Here is a 20,482-nt window from a genome sequence, read left to right as displayed (position 1 = left end):
CTTGTAAGTAAGCATTTCACTGTAAGGTCTACACCTATGACAAATAACATTTGATTTGATTTGTTGCCAGTGGCGACCTGTCATTCAGGGCAGGTGGATTTGTGTTGTCAGTGGCGACCCGTCATTCAGAGCAGATGGGACAGAGCCTGTTTTGCGCCCCACCTGTTTTTTATTTATTTTTGCCTGTTTTGCATGTTATTTTGGCATTCATTTGTGTCACATATCAGTTTGCAAACAATGTAAAAACATATTAATTGAGTAAATAAAGCTGCATGGTCTCTTTTTTGCTTTCTTGAGTAAGGCAGCTCCAAAATGCAGGTGTTTCAGCCAAGCTCAGTGCTTTCTGTGGTGGTGGGGCAGCCAGCGGAAAATACGGAGCGTAGGGGCTGGTAATGTTCTCTAGTTGCGCCGTGATTCGCGCAGTGTTCTGTTACTCATGGGGACACTACGTCACCGCAAAATCTACAGGGAGAGCTCGAAAATTCAAGTGCCTTGGATGCTGCCATAGAGTTACATTAGAAGTGCCAATCCAAGAAGGCTCAAGGTCATTGGTCACAGATAAAATGACGTTTAATCACGTTATATCTACCGTAGCTTTGATTGGACTGATCATTTCAAAATCTTAGCTAGCAAGCTAACAGTCATCATCATGAATCAAGCAAATCCTTTTCAATCCTTGTCATATGAAGAGAAATTATGAAGAGAGATTATAGATAAAACGTATCGGTGCTCATCGGCCATTGGACATAAACATTACACAACAAGTTGGAAATCACAAATTCCAAAAACCACAAAAATGAGTGGTTTAGAAGGAATCAGTGGCTAACTGCAAGCATTGCAAAGCAATCACTAACCAGCTATTCAGTGGAGTGGGTGTGTGGTCCAAATCTGGGTTTAAGGGTCTCTTTTCAAAGCTTAAAAGGATAAACATTCGACATTGGCCATGCTGTCAATCCAGCATGACTTCTGCAACATTCAAAACAACTGGAAACTCAAAACTGGGAAATCTCAGACTTGAGTGAGTTCAAGACAACTGGGAACTCTGAAAAAAAAAAGAGCTCCGACTGGGAAAATACGTTTTGAACGGTCATTCAACTCGGAATTCCAAGTCGGGAACTCGGCCTCTTTCTAGAGCTCCGACCTGAACATCACTGACGTCATGATTCAACCATAAATGATGTAATATGGCAGGGAGATATGTATCCTTAGCTAAGAACGTAAACTTGTGCATCATCCTAGTAATTTGGTCCCTTTTCGCCTCATAACTTAGCCCACTGTTCTAACTTGGTTGTGCACATGTAGCCTATTTTAGATAAATGTCATCATCGAACATTGTAAGAGCTTTCTTTGTCTGCTTATATGCCCCCTTTATTTATCTTACGGTTCTGACTTGGTGTACTGGGAGAATACTGTAAGAACAGCTCATGTTCTGAATTCTGTCGCTGTACATTTCAAAAGTGCTGAACAAATAGTTATATTGACTCTGTCCATCTTAGCTCGCTCATTAATGTCTTAATCGAAATGACGGATTCCCTCTTATCCGCTAGTCGTCCCCTTATGCCATAGTTTATACATCTCAATTGTCAGTAGAAACCTAATTTGTTTAATCAAGTCAGCCATATGAGGCTGAATGAACTGTTTCGCTGCCAGACAAGGCTCCGCTGATAGCCAGGTGTAGCAGTGGTAAGGTGTTAGGACTGCTGTTGGGACAGCTTTATGTAGGCCCTAACAGTTTGTGGGCACCATTTGTCACCGTTATAGTGCAATTAATGTATTGTTTAGTGTTGTGTATTGGCTTTTTTGGCATGCATCTAAAACATATATTTTTTTTGCCCCACCAAGATTTACATACTAAAATTGCCACTGCAAATACTAAATAGCTTTTTATGATTTGTTTTCATATTAGTTTCAGTTTACTATAATAACCTTGCTGCTTAAACACATCACTCGTGGGGCAGAACAATGTGTTGACATGGACCACAGGTCTCCTGACTCATAATGTGTTGATAAAAACCTATCTTTGCACACTGACATTACTGTACTTAGCCTACGGTACTTATCTAGCCTTTGCTTTTCAAATCCAAATGTACTCATTCACTCTACTGACTGGCCAAAATAACGAAACATACTTTCAGTTAAGAACAAATTCTTATTTACAATGACAGCCTACATGTATGCAGTGAATGAAGGCCTACAGGTATGCAGTGAATGTCGGCCTACATGTATGCAGTGAATGTCGGCCTACACGTATGCAGTGAATGTTTGTGGAGACAACAGAAGACAGATGTCTAAAAAGTCGAGGAGATGGAAGACAGAAAGAGAGAGAGGTTCAGGATGCGCCGGCCCTCTCCACTCCTCTGCATCTCTCCAGAAGAGGGGGATGCCCACTCAAGCAAGGCGTTTTTAATCATTTAAGGAAGGGAACAAAGCATACACACACACACTTAGGTTTTAATAAACATTTTATGTGCGCGCTAATAGCCGGGTGTCCTTGAGGTTCAAAGTGATTTCTGAGCTCCCCTCTAATTAGCCGTCCCGTTCTGTTTCCTCTCGTCTTCCTAATTAGATCTTTAACAACAAACAAATGAAGACCTTTACAGAGCCATGCCACCAACACCCACATTAGTTCCCACTGAGGAGGAGGCCTCCGCCTGGCCCCTTCCCTTTGACTGTCTGTTCCCCTCACAGGCCACCCGCCTTGATGCCAGCCTGCAGAAGCATCCCCCTAAATACAGACTAGGGAGAACAACCTGGCAGGAACGACAGGGAGACAAATACAACATTAACACTCTTGCACATGCGCATGTGCGCACACACACACACTTACAACAAACACACCTGGCGGCTTTGTTTGCACTGACATGGAAAATGAGTCCTTGGCTGCCGTGAACGTCTCATCTAACAAAGCACGGCAAAATGACTTGTATTATTCAGGGAGATCACGATACCACTATCTATGTAAAATGTGGAATAAAATGCAGGTAAAAAGCTCCCGTTTACAGACTACAGAGTCCGCTGGATCAGGCATCTAGAAGAACAGAGGCACTTGATTATTGTGCTAAGCTAATTCTCCTTTCTGTGCATGCAAATGATTAACTTTGAGTGGAATTAAAGAGCAGCATTGGAGAGAACAAGGTTGGGACAATAATGGCAGGGCTCTGATGTTCCTATAGCGACTCATGTCCTCTGTCTGTCTGTCTGTCCATTTGTCTGTCCAGTATTTGTTTTTTATTATTATTATTTATTTGGTAGTTGTTGTCATCTATGCCTCCTTATCTTTTTTAAATTTTTATAAATAAAGCATTTCTAATTGCAGTATCTCATAAAATGAGAGAAAAAACTCTATTACAACAGTTGTGTCAACTTCCAACCACCACCCTAACATGGACAGTGTTCAGCAGCCGGTCTCTAGCATGGCCAGACAAATGTGTTGGAGCTGTGGAACATCTGCAGGGCCCCTCCCTGGCTGCAGCCTCAGCACATCCCCAGCAGACAGCTGACGCCCGGTGAGGCTGGGCTGACTGGAGCTCTGGAGTGTTGTGTCAATGCTACTAATATTAGAGAGACCCCATCTGGGAACACCACTACAGAGCCAATGGGTGGATGACATGACAGAGGCTAAACACAGGCTCTATCTAGTCCTCTAGTCCTCTAGTCCATTACACATAATGACATGACAGAGGCTAAACACAGGCTCTATCTAGTCCTCTAGTCCATTACACATAATGACATGACAGAGGCTAAACACAGGCTCTATCTAGTCCTCTAGTCCATTACACATAATGACATGACAGAGGCTAAACACAGGCTCTATCTAGTCCTCTAGTCCATTACACATAATGACATGACAGAGGCTAAACACAGGCTCTATCTAGTCCTCTAGTCCATTACTCATAATGACATGACAGAGGCTAAACACAGGCTCTATCTAGTCCTCTAGTCCATTACACATAATGACATGACAGAGGCTAAACACAGGCTCTATCTAGTCCTCTAGTCCATTACACATAATGACATGACAGAGGCTAAACACAGGCTCTATCTAGTCCTCTAGTCCATTACACATAATGACATGACAGAGGCTAAACACAGGCTCTATCTAGTCCTCTAGTCCATTACACATAATGACATGACAGAGGCTAAACACAGGCTCTATCTAGTCCTCTAGTCCATTACACATAATGACATGACAGAGGCTAAACACAGGCTCTATCTAGTCCTCTAGTCCATTACACATAATGACATGACAGAGGCTAAACACAGGCTCTATCTAGTCCTCTAAGTCCTCTAGTCCATTACACGTAACGCTCCACAACATGTATCAAAGGGTACAAACATGAGATGTTAGGAAACATAGAGGTGATTTGTTGCTGCAGGGAATCATTGCGCTGTGCTTTCCCTTCAGTGGATGCTAATGTGAGGCCAGGAAAACTCTTAAACAATAGCGATGGCCAACAATCATTGTACACTATAGTTACATCATCACATTCAGTAACATAGGGCCACTATAGTCGCCCAAACGCCCCCTGTGGTGTGACAACCATGATACAGTCACCCATTTCAGTGTCATCTATTAAAAACAAGAATTACAAAATAATATAGTAATAACAAACGATCAAGGCTAGGTGGCCTTTCTCTCCAACATCCTGCCAAACACACACCTTCTTAATTGGGGGGCCATTACTCATCTCCACAACAAATGTGTGTGGTTCTGGGTTGCCGTGGCAACGGGATGGGGACTATATAGGCTCAGCGGAGTGGATCTTTGAGGGAGCGTTACCATTTATGATTATAATCGCCCTCCTCCTCTTCTCCTCAGCATGCCGTGTGTATGGAGGACGAATGAAGTCCATTCTAACCACTTCCATCATGGTCATCACCATTACTGTCAAAACCACTGTCATCATCCTCTTCACAAGTCTGTTTACCAGTCTGTTTACAAGTCTGTTTACCAGTCTGTTTACCAGTCTATTTATCAACATCAGCACCTCCAGTCAAGATTTGGATTTCATGTTTCAAGGGGTGCTTTCAAAACTTTTGAAATGCTGATAATGTCACGGAGAATGCTAGCATGTGCTTCTACTTTGTGTCATGATGAATCGTTAACATGTCTGGGTCTACTGCCAAGCCTGTCTTCTAAACGTTGTGCCTAATGGAGAGAGAAACGCTTAACACCTGTCCTATCAGCAACATTATTCACACTACGTGTGTGTTGATGTTAGCGAGAAAAAACAAAACATTTAAAAAGCTCTTCCATAGAAAGATAGTGGAAGAGTTGACAAGTGGCCTGGAGGACTGGTTCCAACCTTGGAAATAACATTTCACACAATCACCTGCTTCAGGCCACACTGTCAGAGGCACTGGATCCATTTGAGAGGGCCCCAGAGTGTGTGTGTGTGTGTGTCTATTTTCTCAAACAAAACCCTGTCTCATTCAGTCACGCACACTGACCTTGCAAGTACACACATGCACACACACACGTACAAACCCATTCAGGCAGTGCAGATCTCTTCAGAAAAAGTGAATAATACACTTGTCAAATGTGCTTCAAAATTAGCTTTGAATTTCAGAGCATCTGCAATTAGCTCCATTTCCACCTATGTCATTTGAAAAGATGAGGCTCTCTTTCTGTTCTGCCTGGAGTGGCTTTCAGTCCCCGTCTCAAACACCATTTCTTAACGGAATAGGTGACTAATTAACAAAGGACAAGTTCTTTTCAGCCTGCGATGGCAGTTCATAAATAATTGCTAGATAATGGCTCCTCATTTTGTGCTCTGATAGGCTGGCATTATGATAGTTACTAGATTATATATCCTGGATGTTCACAGGCAGAGGAGTACTGCCATCCATTCACAGACACAGCGCTGCAGCCCTTATATATTCATTCAACACGCTTTCACATCCACAGCCCACATACACACACACACACACACACACACACACACACTTTCGTGCATCACAGGCAAGCAAACACCATGAGAATAGAGGACTGAGGACTGTTGATAGAGGACTGCTGGTAGAGGACTGTTGGTAGAGGACTGCTGGTAGAGACCTGCTGGTAGAGGACTGTTGGTAGAGGACTGCTGGTAGAGGTCTGCTGGTAGAGGACTGTTGGTAGAGGACTGCTGGTAGAGGACTGTTGGTAGAGGACTGTTGGTAGAGGACTGTTGGTAGAGGACTGTTGGTAGAGGACTGCTGGTAGAGGACTGTTGGTAGAGGACTGCTGGTAGAGGACTGTTGGTAGAGGACTGTTGGTAGAGGACTGTTGGTAGAGGACTGCTGGTAGAGGACTGTTGGTAGAGGACTGTTGGTAGAGGACTGCTGGTAGAGGACTGTTGGTAGAGGACTGCTGGTAGAGGACTGTTGGTAGAGGACTGTTGGTAGAGGACTGCTGGTAGAGGACTGTTGGTAGAGGACTGCTAGTAGAGGACTGCTGGTAGAGGACTGCTGGTAGAGGACTGTTGGTAGAGGACTGCTGGTAGAGGACTGCTGGTAGAGGACTGTTGGTAGAGGACTGCTGGTAGAGGACTGCTGGTAGAGGACTGTTGGTAGAGAACTGCTGGTAGAGGACTGCTGGTAGAGGAGCCGGGTAGAATTGGGCAGACACATATATCTATCTTCATGCGGGGAGACAGGCGTCGGAGAGCTACGTGGTTAATTTTCACACCCTCTGGGCTCTGGGTAGGGGAGTCGGGGTGGCCTAGTTTGAGTGAACAGTCTGTTTTCCTTTGGAGTGATTCTGACATAGCTGTCTATCGGAGGGGGGGGGGGGGTGTTATAGAGATGGGGGGAATCTCGACCCATATAGGAGAGAGAAGGCAGAATGGACAGGAGATTTCAGATTATTGTTACTGATTGAGGGATGGCGATCACCTGAATGGAATGATCACCTGCAGCTCTAGAGGGACGCTGGCGTCTCGTTCCATTCTCCTCTGACTCAACCTCAATTTCCAGACACGTCCCCTCAACAAATGACAAGGGAACACTAAATTATCCAGTGGGCATGTTTAGGCTGCATTTAGAACTGAGGTCAGTCACTGGTTGGACCAGTGTGTCAGCTGCCTGGGACACATGAATAGAAATCATGTCCCAGAGTGTCACACTGCTTCAGCTCTGAGCTGTTGTAAATCACATCAATGTCGTAATCACAGTCTGCCTAGAGGAAATGACCAAACCTTCTGTGTATAATAATGGGGGGATACATTTAGCCTCAAACGCTCCAGATCCCTCCTAGATACCAGCTTTTGAGCTTGTCATCAAGAACGACTAACGACCAACAGCTACCATGCAGATACGGTAAGTGAATCATGGATACCATGTTAGCTTGCAGCAGTACATACAAGAACACAGAAAACAACAGTAGCTAGTAGTGATGCACCGGTATGACGTTTTCGGCCGATACCAATATCCAATATTTTCCTTGCCAAAAAATCATAAAATCAAACATTTTAGTGGCCTATTTTAGTGGCCTTTTATGCATTCTAGTACAGTTAAATAGTTAACAAACACACATGGACACAGCGGTCTAAGACACTGCATCTCAGTGCAAGAGGCGTCACTACAGTCCCTGGTTTGAATCCAGGCTGAAACACCTCCGGCCGTGATTGGGAGTCCCATAGGGCGAAGCACAATTGGCCCAGCGTCGTCCAGGCCGTCATTGTAAATAAGAATTTGTTCTTAACTGACTTGCCTAGTTAAATAAAGGTTACACACACACACACCACACTGACCAAAAAAGTTATTTTGTTGGCATTTACGTATGTCCCCATTACCAGTAAAACATAATCAAAACCTATTTCTTTCACTTACTTGCTGCGCTGTTTCGTTGTTCATTTGTTCAGTCGTTTCATTCTCAACCAGGATTTCTATGGAACACCGTTTGGGTCTTTGACATGTCAAATAACACTATTTGATGTGTCAAATAAGCTTGTTGACCAATCAGGACCTGAACATGATTGTACGTCACATAATAATTTAATGCGTTCATATATTTTTTACATAGTTATTACACATTGATTACACTATCACTCGTATTTCATATGTCACAACGATTCATCGATACGTATGCTATGATGTTGGTAAAGTTGTCTCACGCACCTACAGTGCTGGTCATAAAAAAAAAGCTAGCTAGCTCATGGATGCAAATAATGTTCTTCCCCAAAAACATAGCAAAACGACATCTGTTTCAGTAGCTATATAGTTAGCTAGCTAACTATATAGCTAGGTGTCATCATCTAAAATATCCCTAATTTATAAGACAGTTCTTATTTGATTAACGGTGATCGGACCCATCTATGTGAAGCTAGCTACAATAAGGATTAGCCACAATAGTGGAATTTGCGGTTAGCCTTCAAAATAAAAGTATGGCATAATTCTGCTATTTGTATTAATTTGCATCACTGTCAATGACATACTTTTATTTTGAAGGCAAACCACAAATTCCACTATTGTGCCTAATCTTTATTGTGGCTAGCTTCACAACACATAACCCGGTCCGGTTGAGCCTGACTAGCCAGATGAAGCTAGCTGGCTGCTTATAACGTTAGCTTTGGGCAACAGAGTTAAGTAGCTGGCTAGCTATTTATTTTCATGAACTGAAGTTCAATTTCAATAGGCGAACAACAAGTGGCAACCTAGCTAATACTTACTCACAAGGATTCCTAAAACATTGCTAAGAATAATGAAAATGACTGCAGTTTCTACTGGTCATTGTTTTCTGGCTGGTTGTTTTGGTGCTAGCTAGGTACCAAGCTAAAGCTAGCTACCCCAGAAGTTGAAGTCGAACAAATTATACTTTATTACCAATGTGGTATTGTAAACACATCGTTTGTGACCGGCGTTTGCTTGTTTGCAGACTTTTTTGTACAGCTTTGACAGTGCTACTGTATCTTTTTGACACGCAAAGACCCAAACGGCGTTCCATAGTATGTATGTCATGAAGCTAATAACAGTGACGCTATTACTGTGTAACTCTGGTAGGGCAATTTCTGAAAAATAGCGCACTTGGTAGTGTGTACTGGTGCTCGACCAGTCGGCGAAAGCCAACATCACCCACTACAGAGAACGGTTGATTGTTAAGTGAAATGAATCCCATTATCTTGGCTTCAATGGATTTCGCCTTTGAGTTGTCTCGCTGAAATTGTCTTACTCTTTCAAATGACTGCTCGACTTCTTGACTGCTTGATCCCACAGCAGACATTGTGGGCTAGGTTAGGAATGCTGTTTTGCAAGTGTAGCGCAAAAATTTTACGTGGCGTCATTACGTCATGTAACTACGTTATATACAGTTGAAGTCGGAAGTTTACATACACTTAGGTTGGAGTCATTGGTTGGAGTCATTAAAACAAATTATTCAACCACAAATTTCTTGTTAACAAACTACAGTTTTGGCAAGTCGGTTAGGACATCTACTTTGTGCATGACACAAGTCATTTTTCCAACAATTGTTTACAGACAGATTTTTTCACTTATAATTCACTGTACCGCAATTCCAGTGGGCCAGAAGCTTACATACACCAAGTTGACTGTGCCTTTAAACAGCTTGGAAAATTCCAGAAAAGGATGTCATGGCTTTAGAAGCTTCTGATAGGCTAATTGACATAATTTGAGTCAATTGGAGGTGTACCTGTGGATGTATTTCAAGGCATACCTTCAAACTCAGTGCCTCTTTGCTTGACATCATGGGAAAATCCAAAGAAATCAGCCAAGACCTCAGAAAAAATATTGTTGACCTCCACATGTCTGGTTCATCCTTGGGAGCAATTTCCAAACGCCTGAAGGTACCACGTGCATCTGTACAAACAATAGTATGCAAGTATAAACACCATGAGACCACGCAGCCATCATACCGCTCAGGAAGGAGATGTGTTCTGTCTCCTAGAGATGAACGTACTTTGGTGCAAAAAGTGCACATCAATCCCAGAACAACAGCAAAGGACCTTGTGAAGATGCTGGAGGAAACAGGTACAAAAGTATCTATATCCACAGTAAAACGAGTCCTATATCAACATAACCTGAAAGACCGCTCAGCAAGGAAGAAGCCACTGCTCCGGTTTGCAACTGCACATGGGGACAAAGATCATACTTTTTGGAGAAATGTCCTCTGGTCTGATGAAACAACAATATAACTGTTTGGCCATAATGACCATTGTTATGTTTGGTGGAAAAAGGGGGACGCTTGCAAGCCGAAGAACACCATCCCAAACGTGAAGCACGGGGTGCCAGCATCATGTTGTGGGGGAGCTTTGCTGCAGGAGGGTCTGGTGCACTTCACAAAATAGATGGCATCATGAGGATGGAAAATGATGTAGATATATTGAAGTAACATCTCAAGACATCAGCCAGGAAGTTAAAGCTTGGTCGCAAATGGGTCTTCCAAATGGACATTGACCCCAAGCATACAGTGAGGGAAAAAAGTATTTGATCCCCTGCTGATTTTGTACGTTTGCCCACTGACAAAGAAATTATCAGTCTATAATTTTAATGGTAGGTTTATTTGAACAGTGAGAGACAGAATAACAACAAAAAAATCCAGAAAAACGCATGTCAAAAATGTTATAAATTGATTTGCATTTTAATGAGGGAAATAAGTATTTGACCCCCTCTCAATCAGAAAGATTTCTGGATCCCAGGTGTCTTGAAAACAGGTAACGAGCTGAGATTAGGAGCACACTCTTAAAGGGAGTGCTCCTAATCTCAGCTTGTTACCTGTATAAAAGACACCTGTACACAGAAGCAATCAATCAATCAGATTCCAAACTCTCCACCATGGCCAAGACCAAAGAGCTCTCCAAGGATGTCAGGGACAAGACTGTAGACCTACACAAGGCTGGAATGGGCTACAAGACCATCGCCAAGCAGCTTGGTGAGAAGGTGAAAACAGTTGGTGCAATTATTCGCAAATGGAAGAAACACAAAAGAACTGTCAATCTCCCTCGGCCTGGGGCTCCATGCAAGATCTCACCTCGTGGAGTTGCAATGAACATGAGAACGGTGAGGATTCATCCCAGAACTACACGCGAGGATCTTGTCAATGATCTCAAGGCAGCTGGAACCATAGTCACCAAGAAAACAATTGGTAACACACTACGCCGTGAAGGACTGAAATCCTGCAGCGCCCGCAAGGTCCCCCTGCTCAAGAAAGCACATATACAAGCCCGTCTGAAGTTTGCCAATGAACATCTGAATGATTCAGAGGACAACTGGGTGAAAGTGTTGAGGTCAGATGAGACCAAAATGGAGCTCTTTGGCATCAACTCAACTCGCTGTGTTTGGAGGAGGAGGAATGCTGCCTATGACACCAAGAACACCATCCCCACCGTCAAACATGGAGGTGGAAACATTATGCTTTGGGGGTGTTTTTCTGCTAAGGGGACAGGATAACTTCATCGCATCACAGGGACGATGGACGGGGCCATGTACCGTCAAATCTTGGGTGAGAACCTCCTTCCCTCAGCCAGGGCATTGAAAATGGGTCGTGGATGGGTTTTCCCGCATGACAATGACCCAAAACACACTGCCAAGGCAACAAAGGAGTGGCTCAAGAAGAAGCACATTAAGGTCCTGGAGTGGCCTAGCCAGTCTCCAGATCTTAATCGCATAGAAAATCTGTAGAGGGAGCTGAAGGTTCGAGTTGCCAAATGTCAGCCTCGAAACCTTAGTGACTTGGAGAAGATCTGCAAAGAGGAGTGGGACAAAATCCCTCCTGAGATGTGTGCAAACCTGGTGGCCAACTACAAGAAACATCTGACCTCTGTGATTGCCAACAAGGGTTTTGCCACCAAGTACTAAGTCATTTTTGACATGCGTTTTTCTTGATTTTTTTGTTGTTATTCTGTCTCTCACTGTTCAAATAAACCTACCATTAAAACTATAGACTGATAATTTCTTTGTCAGTGGGCAAACGTACAAAATCAGCAGGGGATCAAATACTTTTTTCCCTCACTGTACTTCCTAAGTTGTGGCAAATTGGCTTAAGGACAACAAAGTCAAGGTATTGGAGTGGCCATCACAAAACCCTGACCTCAATCCCATGGAAAATGTGTGTGCCGAACTGAAACAGCGTGTGCAAGCAAGAAGGCCTACAAACCTGACTCAGTTACACCAGCTCTGTCAGGAGGAATGGGCCAAAAGTCACCCAACTTATTGTGGGAAGCTTGTAGAAGGCTACCTGAAACATTTGACCCAAGTTAAACAATTTAAAGGTAATGCTACTAAATACTAATTGAGTGTATGTAAAATTCTGACCCACTGGGAATGTGACGAAAGAAATAAAAGCTGAAATAAATCATTATCTCTACTATTATTCTGACATTTCACATTCTTAAAATAAATTGGTGATCCTAACTGACCTAAGACAGGGAATTTTTACTAGTATTAAATGTCTGGAATTGTGAAAAACTGAGTTTAAATGTATTTGGCTAAGGTGTACATTTGAAGTCGGAAGTTTACATACACCTTAGCCAAATACATTTAAACTCAGTTTTTCACAATTCCTGACATTTAATACTAGTAAAAATGTCCTGTCTTAGGTCAGTTAGGATTACCAATTTAATTTAAGAATGTGAAATGTCAGAATAATAGTAGAGAGAATGATTTATTTATTCATCAGAAGCTTCTAAAGCCATGACATCATTTTCTGGAATTTTACAAGCTGTTTAAAGGCACAGTCAACTTAGTGTGTGTAAACTTCTGACCCACTGGAATTGTGATACAGTGAATTCTAAGTTAAATAATCTGTCTGTAAACAATTGTTGGAAAAATTACTTGTGTCATGCACAAAGTAGATGTCCTAACCAACTTGCCAAAAATATAGTTTGTTAACAAGAAATTTGTGGAGTGGTTGAAAAACGAGTTTCAATGACTCAAACCTAAGTGTATGTAAACTTCCGACTTCAACTGTATGTAAACTTCCGACTTCAACTGTAGGTATGCATGGTAGCTTTGAGATCAGTTTTTAACATCGGCGTTAAACTAGACATCGGGCCGATACCGATGTTGTCATTTTTAGCTAATATCGGCGGATTCCGATATGTTCACCGATATATTGTGCATCCCTAGTAGCTAGTATCTATGACTACGTCCACCACTACCATGACCACTACAGGTGGCATGCACTAAAGTCAGACTGATACATAGTACAGGGATCAGGCACAACAGGAGGAACAGACATACGTGACAGAACGGTTGTATCTTTGTACATAAAAACACTCTACATCTAATAAAGACAGGATGGAAGGGAGAGAGAGAGAGAGAGAGAAAGAAAGAGAGAAAGAAAGAAAGAAAGAAAGAAAGAAAGAGAGAGCAGACAGAATATGCAAAGAGGAAGAAGAGATGAGAGAAGCTAGTTTAGAACGGAGAGGGAAGGATGGAGGGAGAAGAGGACATAGTCAGGAGAAGTGAGGGGGTAGTAGGGTGTGAACAAACCTTCTGGCAGGCAGGCAGAGTACACCCAGAGGAGTGTGTGAGGTGAGCAGAGAAGGAGTGTCCCAGTCAGGACCATAGGCTCTCTGCAAGGCCCAACCAAGTCAGAGACAGAAACAACTGGTCACATTCACCACCAATCACAAACTCCCATCGCTCCCATCTCTCTGTATGTCCTTTTACCAGTGTACCTCTAAGCACAAAGGGTTTTGAATTGGTTGCTTCTTCACTGTGTGTGTGTGTGTGTGTGTGTGTGTGTGTGTGTGTGTGTGTGTGTGCGCGTGCGCACGTGCGTGTGTGTGTGTTTCCTTCACTATGTCTCTCACAGACATTTCCACTGTCTACCAACAGCACCTTTGGTTTGAGTTTGATCTACACTGCTGGTCTTCTGCACTAGACAACTTTGAAGCAGGCCATGTTCTATTAGAAGAGTGTGATCATCTATAAGAACATTCTGCTCCGGTTTAATAACTTCAAAACAGAAGAATCTGACATGAAATTGTTCCTGACTTTGCTTTGAGAGATTTATTGGTGAAAGGGGAAAATAATATCATGAAATCTTAATCTAGATAAAGAATGGCATCATAGATCTGAGGATTGCGGGTGGATCAAATGTGTATTTCTAGTCTTAAACACTATTGTTTTCTAGCAGCAGATCCAACTGATTAGCAGGTCCAACATCCCTACAAGGACCCCTATAGCACTGCTCCCTCTATCAGATTAAATAATATTTCATCTAGACCATGATGCCCTAGTGCACGTCAGGGGGAGGCTGGGTAGGCCTGGGGGACCCCTGGGGGGCTAAGATGGGGTATCCTGTACTGGCACGCGTGTGTTTGATGGGTAATGTGTTAACATCTTCCTCAGGTTTCACTGCCTTGTCACCCTCTCCTTTTTTCAATTGCAATTCAAAACCCATGTCTATAGTTAAGTATTGAATATTGTGATAGGTTATGTTTCAGATTAGGTCAAATTATCTTTTGTATAAATAAATAATCTGTCATAACAACAGCCTAACAGGATCCCATACAGGGTCCTTTGTAACCTACGGGTGCTCTGTGAACAGAACCAGTTGAATGGAACAGATGTGCTTCAAGGACCTACATATGCAAACATCTGCTGAATCACTTCAAAAAATTCAAACACATGACTGTCTTGTTCTTGATAATGAGTGAGTTACAGTAACTATGACAACACAGCACAATACAGAACCTGAGCCAATGGCTGGAGGGCTCAGCCATTAGTATGCCATTATTACTGTGAGGGCCATCCTTTAGCATCACATAAAAATGAGTTAGCATGGTGGCTAAGCTACCCAGCTACAAGTCTATATAAAAATTCCATCTGCTCAATCACTTCAGACAATATCTATGCAGAGGGGAGTGGGTAAACTCATGTCTCTTGGTAGTAAGTACTAGATGAAGTTGCAGGGAAAGGTCAAGTCTAAATGTCAGCCCTGTGGGCCCTGTTGGTCCCTGGCCTTCCCTTCTGGTTCTCCGTGAGCATGATAGAGTGACAGAATCATCCAGGAGACAGTCAGTGGAAGAGCTGGAGCAACATACTGTACTGTACCCAAGGGATAGCTCTGTTACTGGCTCTCTGCCTCGCCAAGCTCAGCTCAGCTGTATTGCCAAGGCCAGCCCTGCACTAACTTGGATTAACCCAGTCTAGTCTAACCATAGCCTTTATACTTGCCCCGGTCCTCATCCCCCATACCCACCTCGGTCTCTGCTTTGATTTCTCATATCAGGTGCATGTGTGTGTGTGTGAACAGTGAGTTTGTGTGTGTGTGTGTGTGTGTTTCTGTGTGAACAGTGAGTTTGTGTGTGTGTGTGTGTGTGTGTGAACAGTGAGTTTGTGTGTGTGTGTGTGTGTGTGTGTGTGTGTGTGTGTGTGTGTGTGTGTGTGTGTGTGTGTGTGTGTGTGTGTGTGTGTGGACAGTGAGTTTGTGTGTGTGTGTGTGTGTGTGTGTGTGTGTGTGTGTGTGTGTGTGTGTGTGTGTGTGTGTGTGTGTGTGTGTGTGTGTGGTGTGTGTTAGGCTGAACCTCCAAGCCTAACTGTAAGGGGCCAGGCTTTCTGACAGCCAATTAGAGTGCCCGATCATTTTCCCTCGCAGCCAAAATGCCATCTGTCAATTCCAGCCCCACCACTTGTTTTTCTCCAGTGTTTATTTACCTTTATATTTCTGTGTCTGTGGACAAAATCAGTGTGATTGATTAAGCTATCGTACTAGCCAATCAACGGCCAGGGAATAAAAAAAGTCAACAAGTGAACCAATTCAAGCAGAACCTTTTATCCAAAGCGACTTACAGTCACGTATGCATCCATTTTATATATGGGTGGTCGCGGGAATTGAACCCACTACCCTGGCATTACAAGCGCCATGCTCTACCAACTGAGCTACAAGTTGGTAGAGCGTGGCACTACAAAGGATCTGGACTCTCATGATGCTGGCTTGGTTATTCAGAGACTGGATGGTCTTATAGGAGCGAGCCGTATCCCAACTTGAGATTCGCGTGGAACTAAGACATTTGAGTAAACTCGTCGATATCAATAAGACATTTGCACAAAAGTTTCAATTGCACATGCTGATTTCAAGTTAGGAGCCTTCTCTGATAGGTGTATGAGTGATATGACCAACACATGAGAAATCAACATCCTGCTCCCTGGATCTGCAGTCACATATTGTACTGTGGAGGTACATTACAGTAGGTAGTATTCCTACCTATCAAACACAGAGCTGGCAGGTATAGTAGCTCTGTAACAAGACAACTAAAGACTGCTACCCTGGTCCTATCCTCATCCTCTGTCTATTCTAGCCAGTGCAGAGGCAAGTGAGGAGAGAAGGAGAGTTTAGCATCCTCCTTCTATCCTCTCTTGTCTATGAAGTGTGTGTGTGTGTGTGTGTGTGTGTGTGTGTGTGTGTGTGTGTGTGTGTGTATGCAGCAGGTGAGAGAGGAGTTATCGGCAGCCAGTGAGAACAGAGCATGGCGCGCAGCAGTAGCCACACAGAATACCGACAGAGCGTTTACCTGCCCCTGCGTTCTGCTGGTATGCCATGTAGCCACCTCTTCCACGGGCCCCCCTACCTGAGCCACGCACTGCCGCCACTGCCGCTGCTGCCACCGGTCCATAAGCCGTCGCTGGGAAGCCTGGGGGACAGAGGGGGACAAGGCATCAGTGTGTGTGGGAGAGAGAGAGAGTGTGTGTGGAGGGGTCGGATTGTGTGAAAGAGATTGAGTGTGTGTGTGACTGTGTGTGTACGGGGAGTAGGGTTGTGTGAGAGAGAGTGACTGTTTTTATCTGCGTGTATGGGTTGGGGGTTGGTTCGTGTGAGAGAGAGTGACTGTGAGTGTGTGTTAGCGTGTGTATCTCTCTATATGCCCAGTAACTGGGATTAGTTTTGGATTAGCAAGTAACATTGCTTTCTAACATGAGGAAAAGACGAGTGAGGGAATCTTCTAGTTGGCAAGCTGTATCAGGGGTTGGGACCAGTCTTCCAGATCCTCAAGAACAGGAAATAAAGGGTTAACTTGGAAACATAACCAACATCATGCACCATGAAGACCGATATGGACATTTGGAACACGCTCGCACACTTTGTAGTCCACTTAAGTCATTTATCTCGCTGGCTCCTTGCGCTCTGTGCAGAGGAAGGTAGGAGGGAGAGAAAGAGAAAGCCGTAATGTCGGGAGAGCGAATCAGCCGCAGTTGTCAGCCGGCGAGGTTTATGCCTTGGAACTCAACCAATCAGAGGGATAATTTGGTCTCCAGGCAGCGTGAACGGCTGTTGCAGCCCCGGCGGACCACTGGGCCTGGGGAACAAGGGAGGAACAGGGGGATGGAGGGATGATTTGTGGAAGAAAGGTGACTCGGTAAACTTGGCATTATTATGGGTCTGGGCATCTGAGATTCATCGCTTGGTTCTGAGTGCCCTTTGGGTGGAGGTTGGCTGGGACAGGAGGACACAGGTTGAGGAGATTCTAGATAGAGGAGAGGAGAGTGTGCATATTTAAATGTTCCTTGCTTTAAAGTGTTACAGCATTGTTCCCAATATTCATAATACAATGAGGCTCAATTGTCTGTGGCTTGAAAGCACACAAGTATTTTTCTGCTCTTCATTATCTCTTTCCCTGTCAGTTATCTAACTTGCCAACGAATACAACAAAGAAGACGTCTCCACAGCATTCTACAAAGATCCTTACATGCAGTATGCACTCAGTTAAACAATGCATAGGCCAGTCAATAGGTAGACTGTGGACAATAGCCTTCTAATGTACATCTTTGTGGTTACCTATTCTTTCAACATATTCACACAAAGAAGAGGGAGTTGCAGTTGGCCAACTATTCAGCTACTGTTTAGGCTTTGATAAGCAACGGTAACCAGTAAAGTGGTTGGCTTTGTCAAAAATACAGTTGTAGCCTTTGATAATAAAGGGATTGGGAAAGAGTTTTTGGGAAAGTTGAGCATGAACATGGCTGAGAGCTGCTGTGTCTGTGTGTGTGTGTGAGAGAGTGAGTGAGTGAGTGAGTTAGAGAGAGAGAGAGAGAGAGAGAGAGAGAGAGAGAGAGAGAGAGAGAGAGAGAGAGAACAGAGCAAGCGAACACGGACCAGCTCCAGAGTGTGTGTACTCGCCCGTCGAGGTTCTGTGACTTTGACTGGAACTACAGTGTTCAAACATCATAATTAAATATCATCATTATAGAGGGAGACAATGAAAGACCCAGCGAGGAGGACGAGGACTCAGTCAGTCAGTGGTTAGTTATTATGATATAAATATAATTACAGACCATCTCTCTCACTAATTAAAACATCTTTGGCTGCAGAGGGCTATTCATGATAAAGGGCCCAGACACAATGGAGCAGTGACATTGGCAGATAGTTGCCATCAGATAGGAGGGATGCCATGTAATTCACTCTCTCTCCGCTTCTTTCTCTTCTCTCTTATTAAACAAAGCCAGTCCCCATCCTGTTCTATTAGGGGACTTCATAACCTCTGATGTGGTGCTAATATATAATCAACAAATTGGAATTTAGGACAAGATTAAGTCTGAACAAAGGCCTGAGTTGACGTGTAATATTGAGAGGGGAGACGCCAGTGCGCATATGATCGGACTGTGAGCTGTCCGCGGGAGGAAGTTATTGAGCGATGTGGTGCCCTTGACTTGAGGCAGGCCCACTCATTAGACCCGTCCACAAATGGCCACCAGGAGAAAGGGCAGAGAGAAGAGGACGAAAGCAATGAGTGGAAACGAGGTGCTAGCCAAGGAGAGAAAAAACAGAGAGCAGGTGGAGGTAAGTGGGCCTGAATGCTGTGCCCTGAGGGGCTGTGTTAAGGGGTCCTGGGGGTTAAGAGGAACACTGTGGTGTCCAGGATGAGGTGGTTCCCCTACTACAGGGACGTTCCATGTGTAAAGGCCTCTCTCTCTCGGACCATGCCGAGAGAGAGAGAGAGACTGGCTGGTAGATAAGGTCATGATGAACAGAAATATAGCTCTTCTTTCTTTCTTCCTGTGGCAGCACAGTTGGGTAGGATTGGACAAGTATGCTTTTCACACTGTGTTCATATTGAGCTTGGATTCTCAAAGGCATACAAATTATTTGCTATCTGCCCTCCAATTTCCTCAGACATCAAGCCAAACATTTCACAACAAATGCCAAATATTTCACGAGACAAAAAAAGTGTCAATCTTTGTTTCTCCTTCACTGCCAACGTTGCGACTCGGCACCCTGTAGCCTCTGTGTTCCAAAGTTGGCGTTCGATGGGCAAAGTTGTTGAGAGAGATAAGGTGTTGGGGATTAGCTGGGTTAATTAATAGATCTTAGGGCAGCTGTGGAGGTTCATTGTTTTGTATTCACAGACTGCAGAGACGCCGCCCAGGAGAACCTCAGCGACATTAAATCAATTTCATGGCTCCGTTATTACTGGAGAGATAAAGCCAATATTTAGCTCGTAGTTTCTGCAGGTATCTATATATTTAGCTGGTAGTTTATGCAGGTTTCTATTTATTTAGCTGGTAGTTTATGCAGGTTTCTATTTATTTAGCTGGTAGTTTATGCAGGTTTCTATTTATTTAGCTGGTAGTTTCTGCAGGTATCTATATATTTAGCTGGTAGTTTATGCAGGTTTCTATATATTTAGCTGGTAGTTTCTGCAGGTTTCTATTTATTTAGCTGGTAGTTTATGCAGGTTTCTATTTATTTAGCTGGTAGTTTATGCAGGTTTCTATTTATTTAGCTGTTAGTTTCTGCAGGTTTCTATATAATTAGCTGGTCGTTTCTGCAGGTTTCTATATATTTAGCTGGTAGTTTCTGCAGGTTTCTATATATTTAGCTGGTCATTTCTGCAGGTTTCTATATATTTAGCTGGTAGTTTATGCAGGTTTCTATTTATTTAGCTGGTAGTTTATGCAGGTTTCTATATATTTAGCTGGTAGTTTCTGCAGGTTTCTATATATTTAGCTGGTAGTTTCTGCAGGTTTCTATATATTTAGCTGGTAGTTTCTACAGGTTTCTATATATTTAGCTGGTAGTTTCTGCAGGTATCTATATATTTAGCTGGTAGTTTCTGCAGGTTTCTATATATTTAGCTGGTAGTTTATGCAGGTTTCTATTTATTTAGCTGGTAGTTTCTGCAGGTTTCTATATATTTAGCTGGTAGTTTCTGCAGGTTTCTATATATTTAGCTAGTAGTTTCTGCAGGTTTCTATATAATTAGCTGCTAGTTTCTGAAGGTTTCTATATATTTAGCTGGTAGTTTCTGCAGGTTTCTATATATTTAGCTGGTAGTTTCTGCAGGTTTCTATATATTTAGCTGGTAGTTTCTGCAGGTTTCTATATAATTAGCTGCTAGTTTCTGAAGGTTTCTATATATTTAGCTGGTAGTTTCTGCAGGTTTCTATATATTTAGCTGGTAGTTTCTGCAGGTTTAGATTTAGCTGGTAGTTTCTGCAGGTTTCTATATATTTAGCTAGTAGTTTCTGCAGGTTTCTATATAATTAGCTGGTAGTTTCTGAAGGTTTCTATATATTTAGCTGGTAGTTTCTACAGGTTTCTATA

At 43.2% G+C, this 20,482-nt stretch overlaps 1 protein-coding gene across 12 annotated transcripts in view; it reads right to left on the bottom strand.

Annotated features, from left to right (window-relative positions):
* Positions 1-20,482, bottom strand: part of LOC115163590 (RNA-binding protein Musashi homolog 2-like) — a 338,641-nt gene that overhangs the window by 24,284 nt on the left and 293,875 nt on the right. For 6 of the 12 annotated variants that reach the window (XM_029715600.1, XM_029715603.1, XM_029715604.1 and 3 more), the window contains exon 11: positions 16,455-16,574. The exons of 1 other annotated variant lie outside the window; for it this stretch is intronic. In XM_029715600.1, coding sequence (XP_029571460.1) covers positions 16,455-16,574 — 120 coding nt within the window. Of the gene's footprint in view, positions 1-13,414; positions 13,509-16,454; positions 16,575-20,482 lie in introns of those variants that run through there. 5 more of the 12 variants (XM_029715606.1, XM_029715607.1, XM_029715597.1 and 2 more) reach the window with 2 other exon arrangements.

This window comes from Salmo trutta, chromosome 26 (assembly GCF_901001165.1).
Source record: "Salmo trutta chromosome 26, fSalTru1.1, whole genome shotgun sequence".
NCBI lineage: Eukaryota > Metazoa > Chordata > Actinopteri > Salmoniformes > Salmonidae > Salmo > Salmo trutta.
The sequence above is the reverse complement of the archived record's forward strand: the minus strand, read 5'-3'. Positions and strand labels throughout refer to the sequence as shown.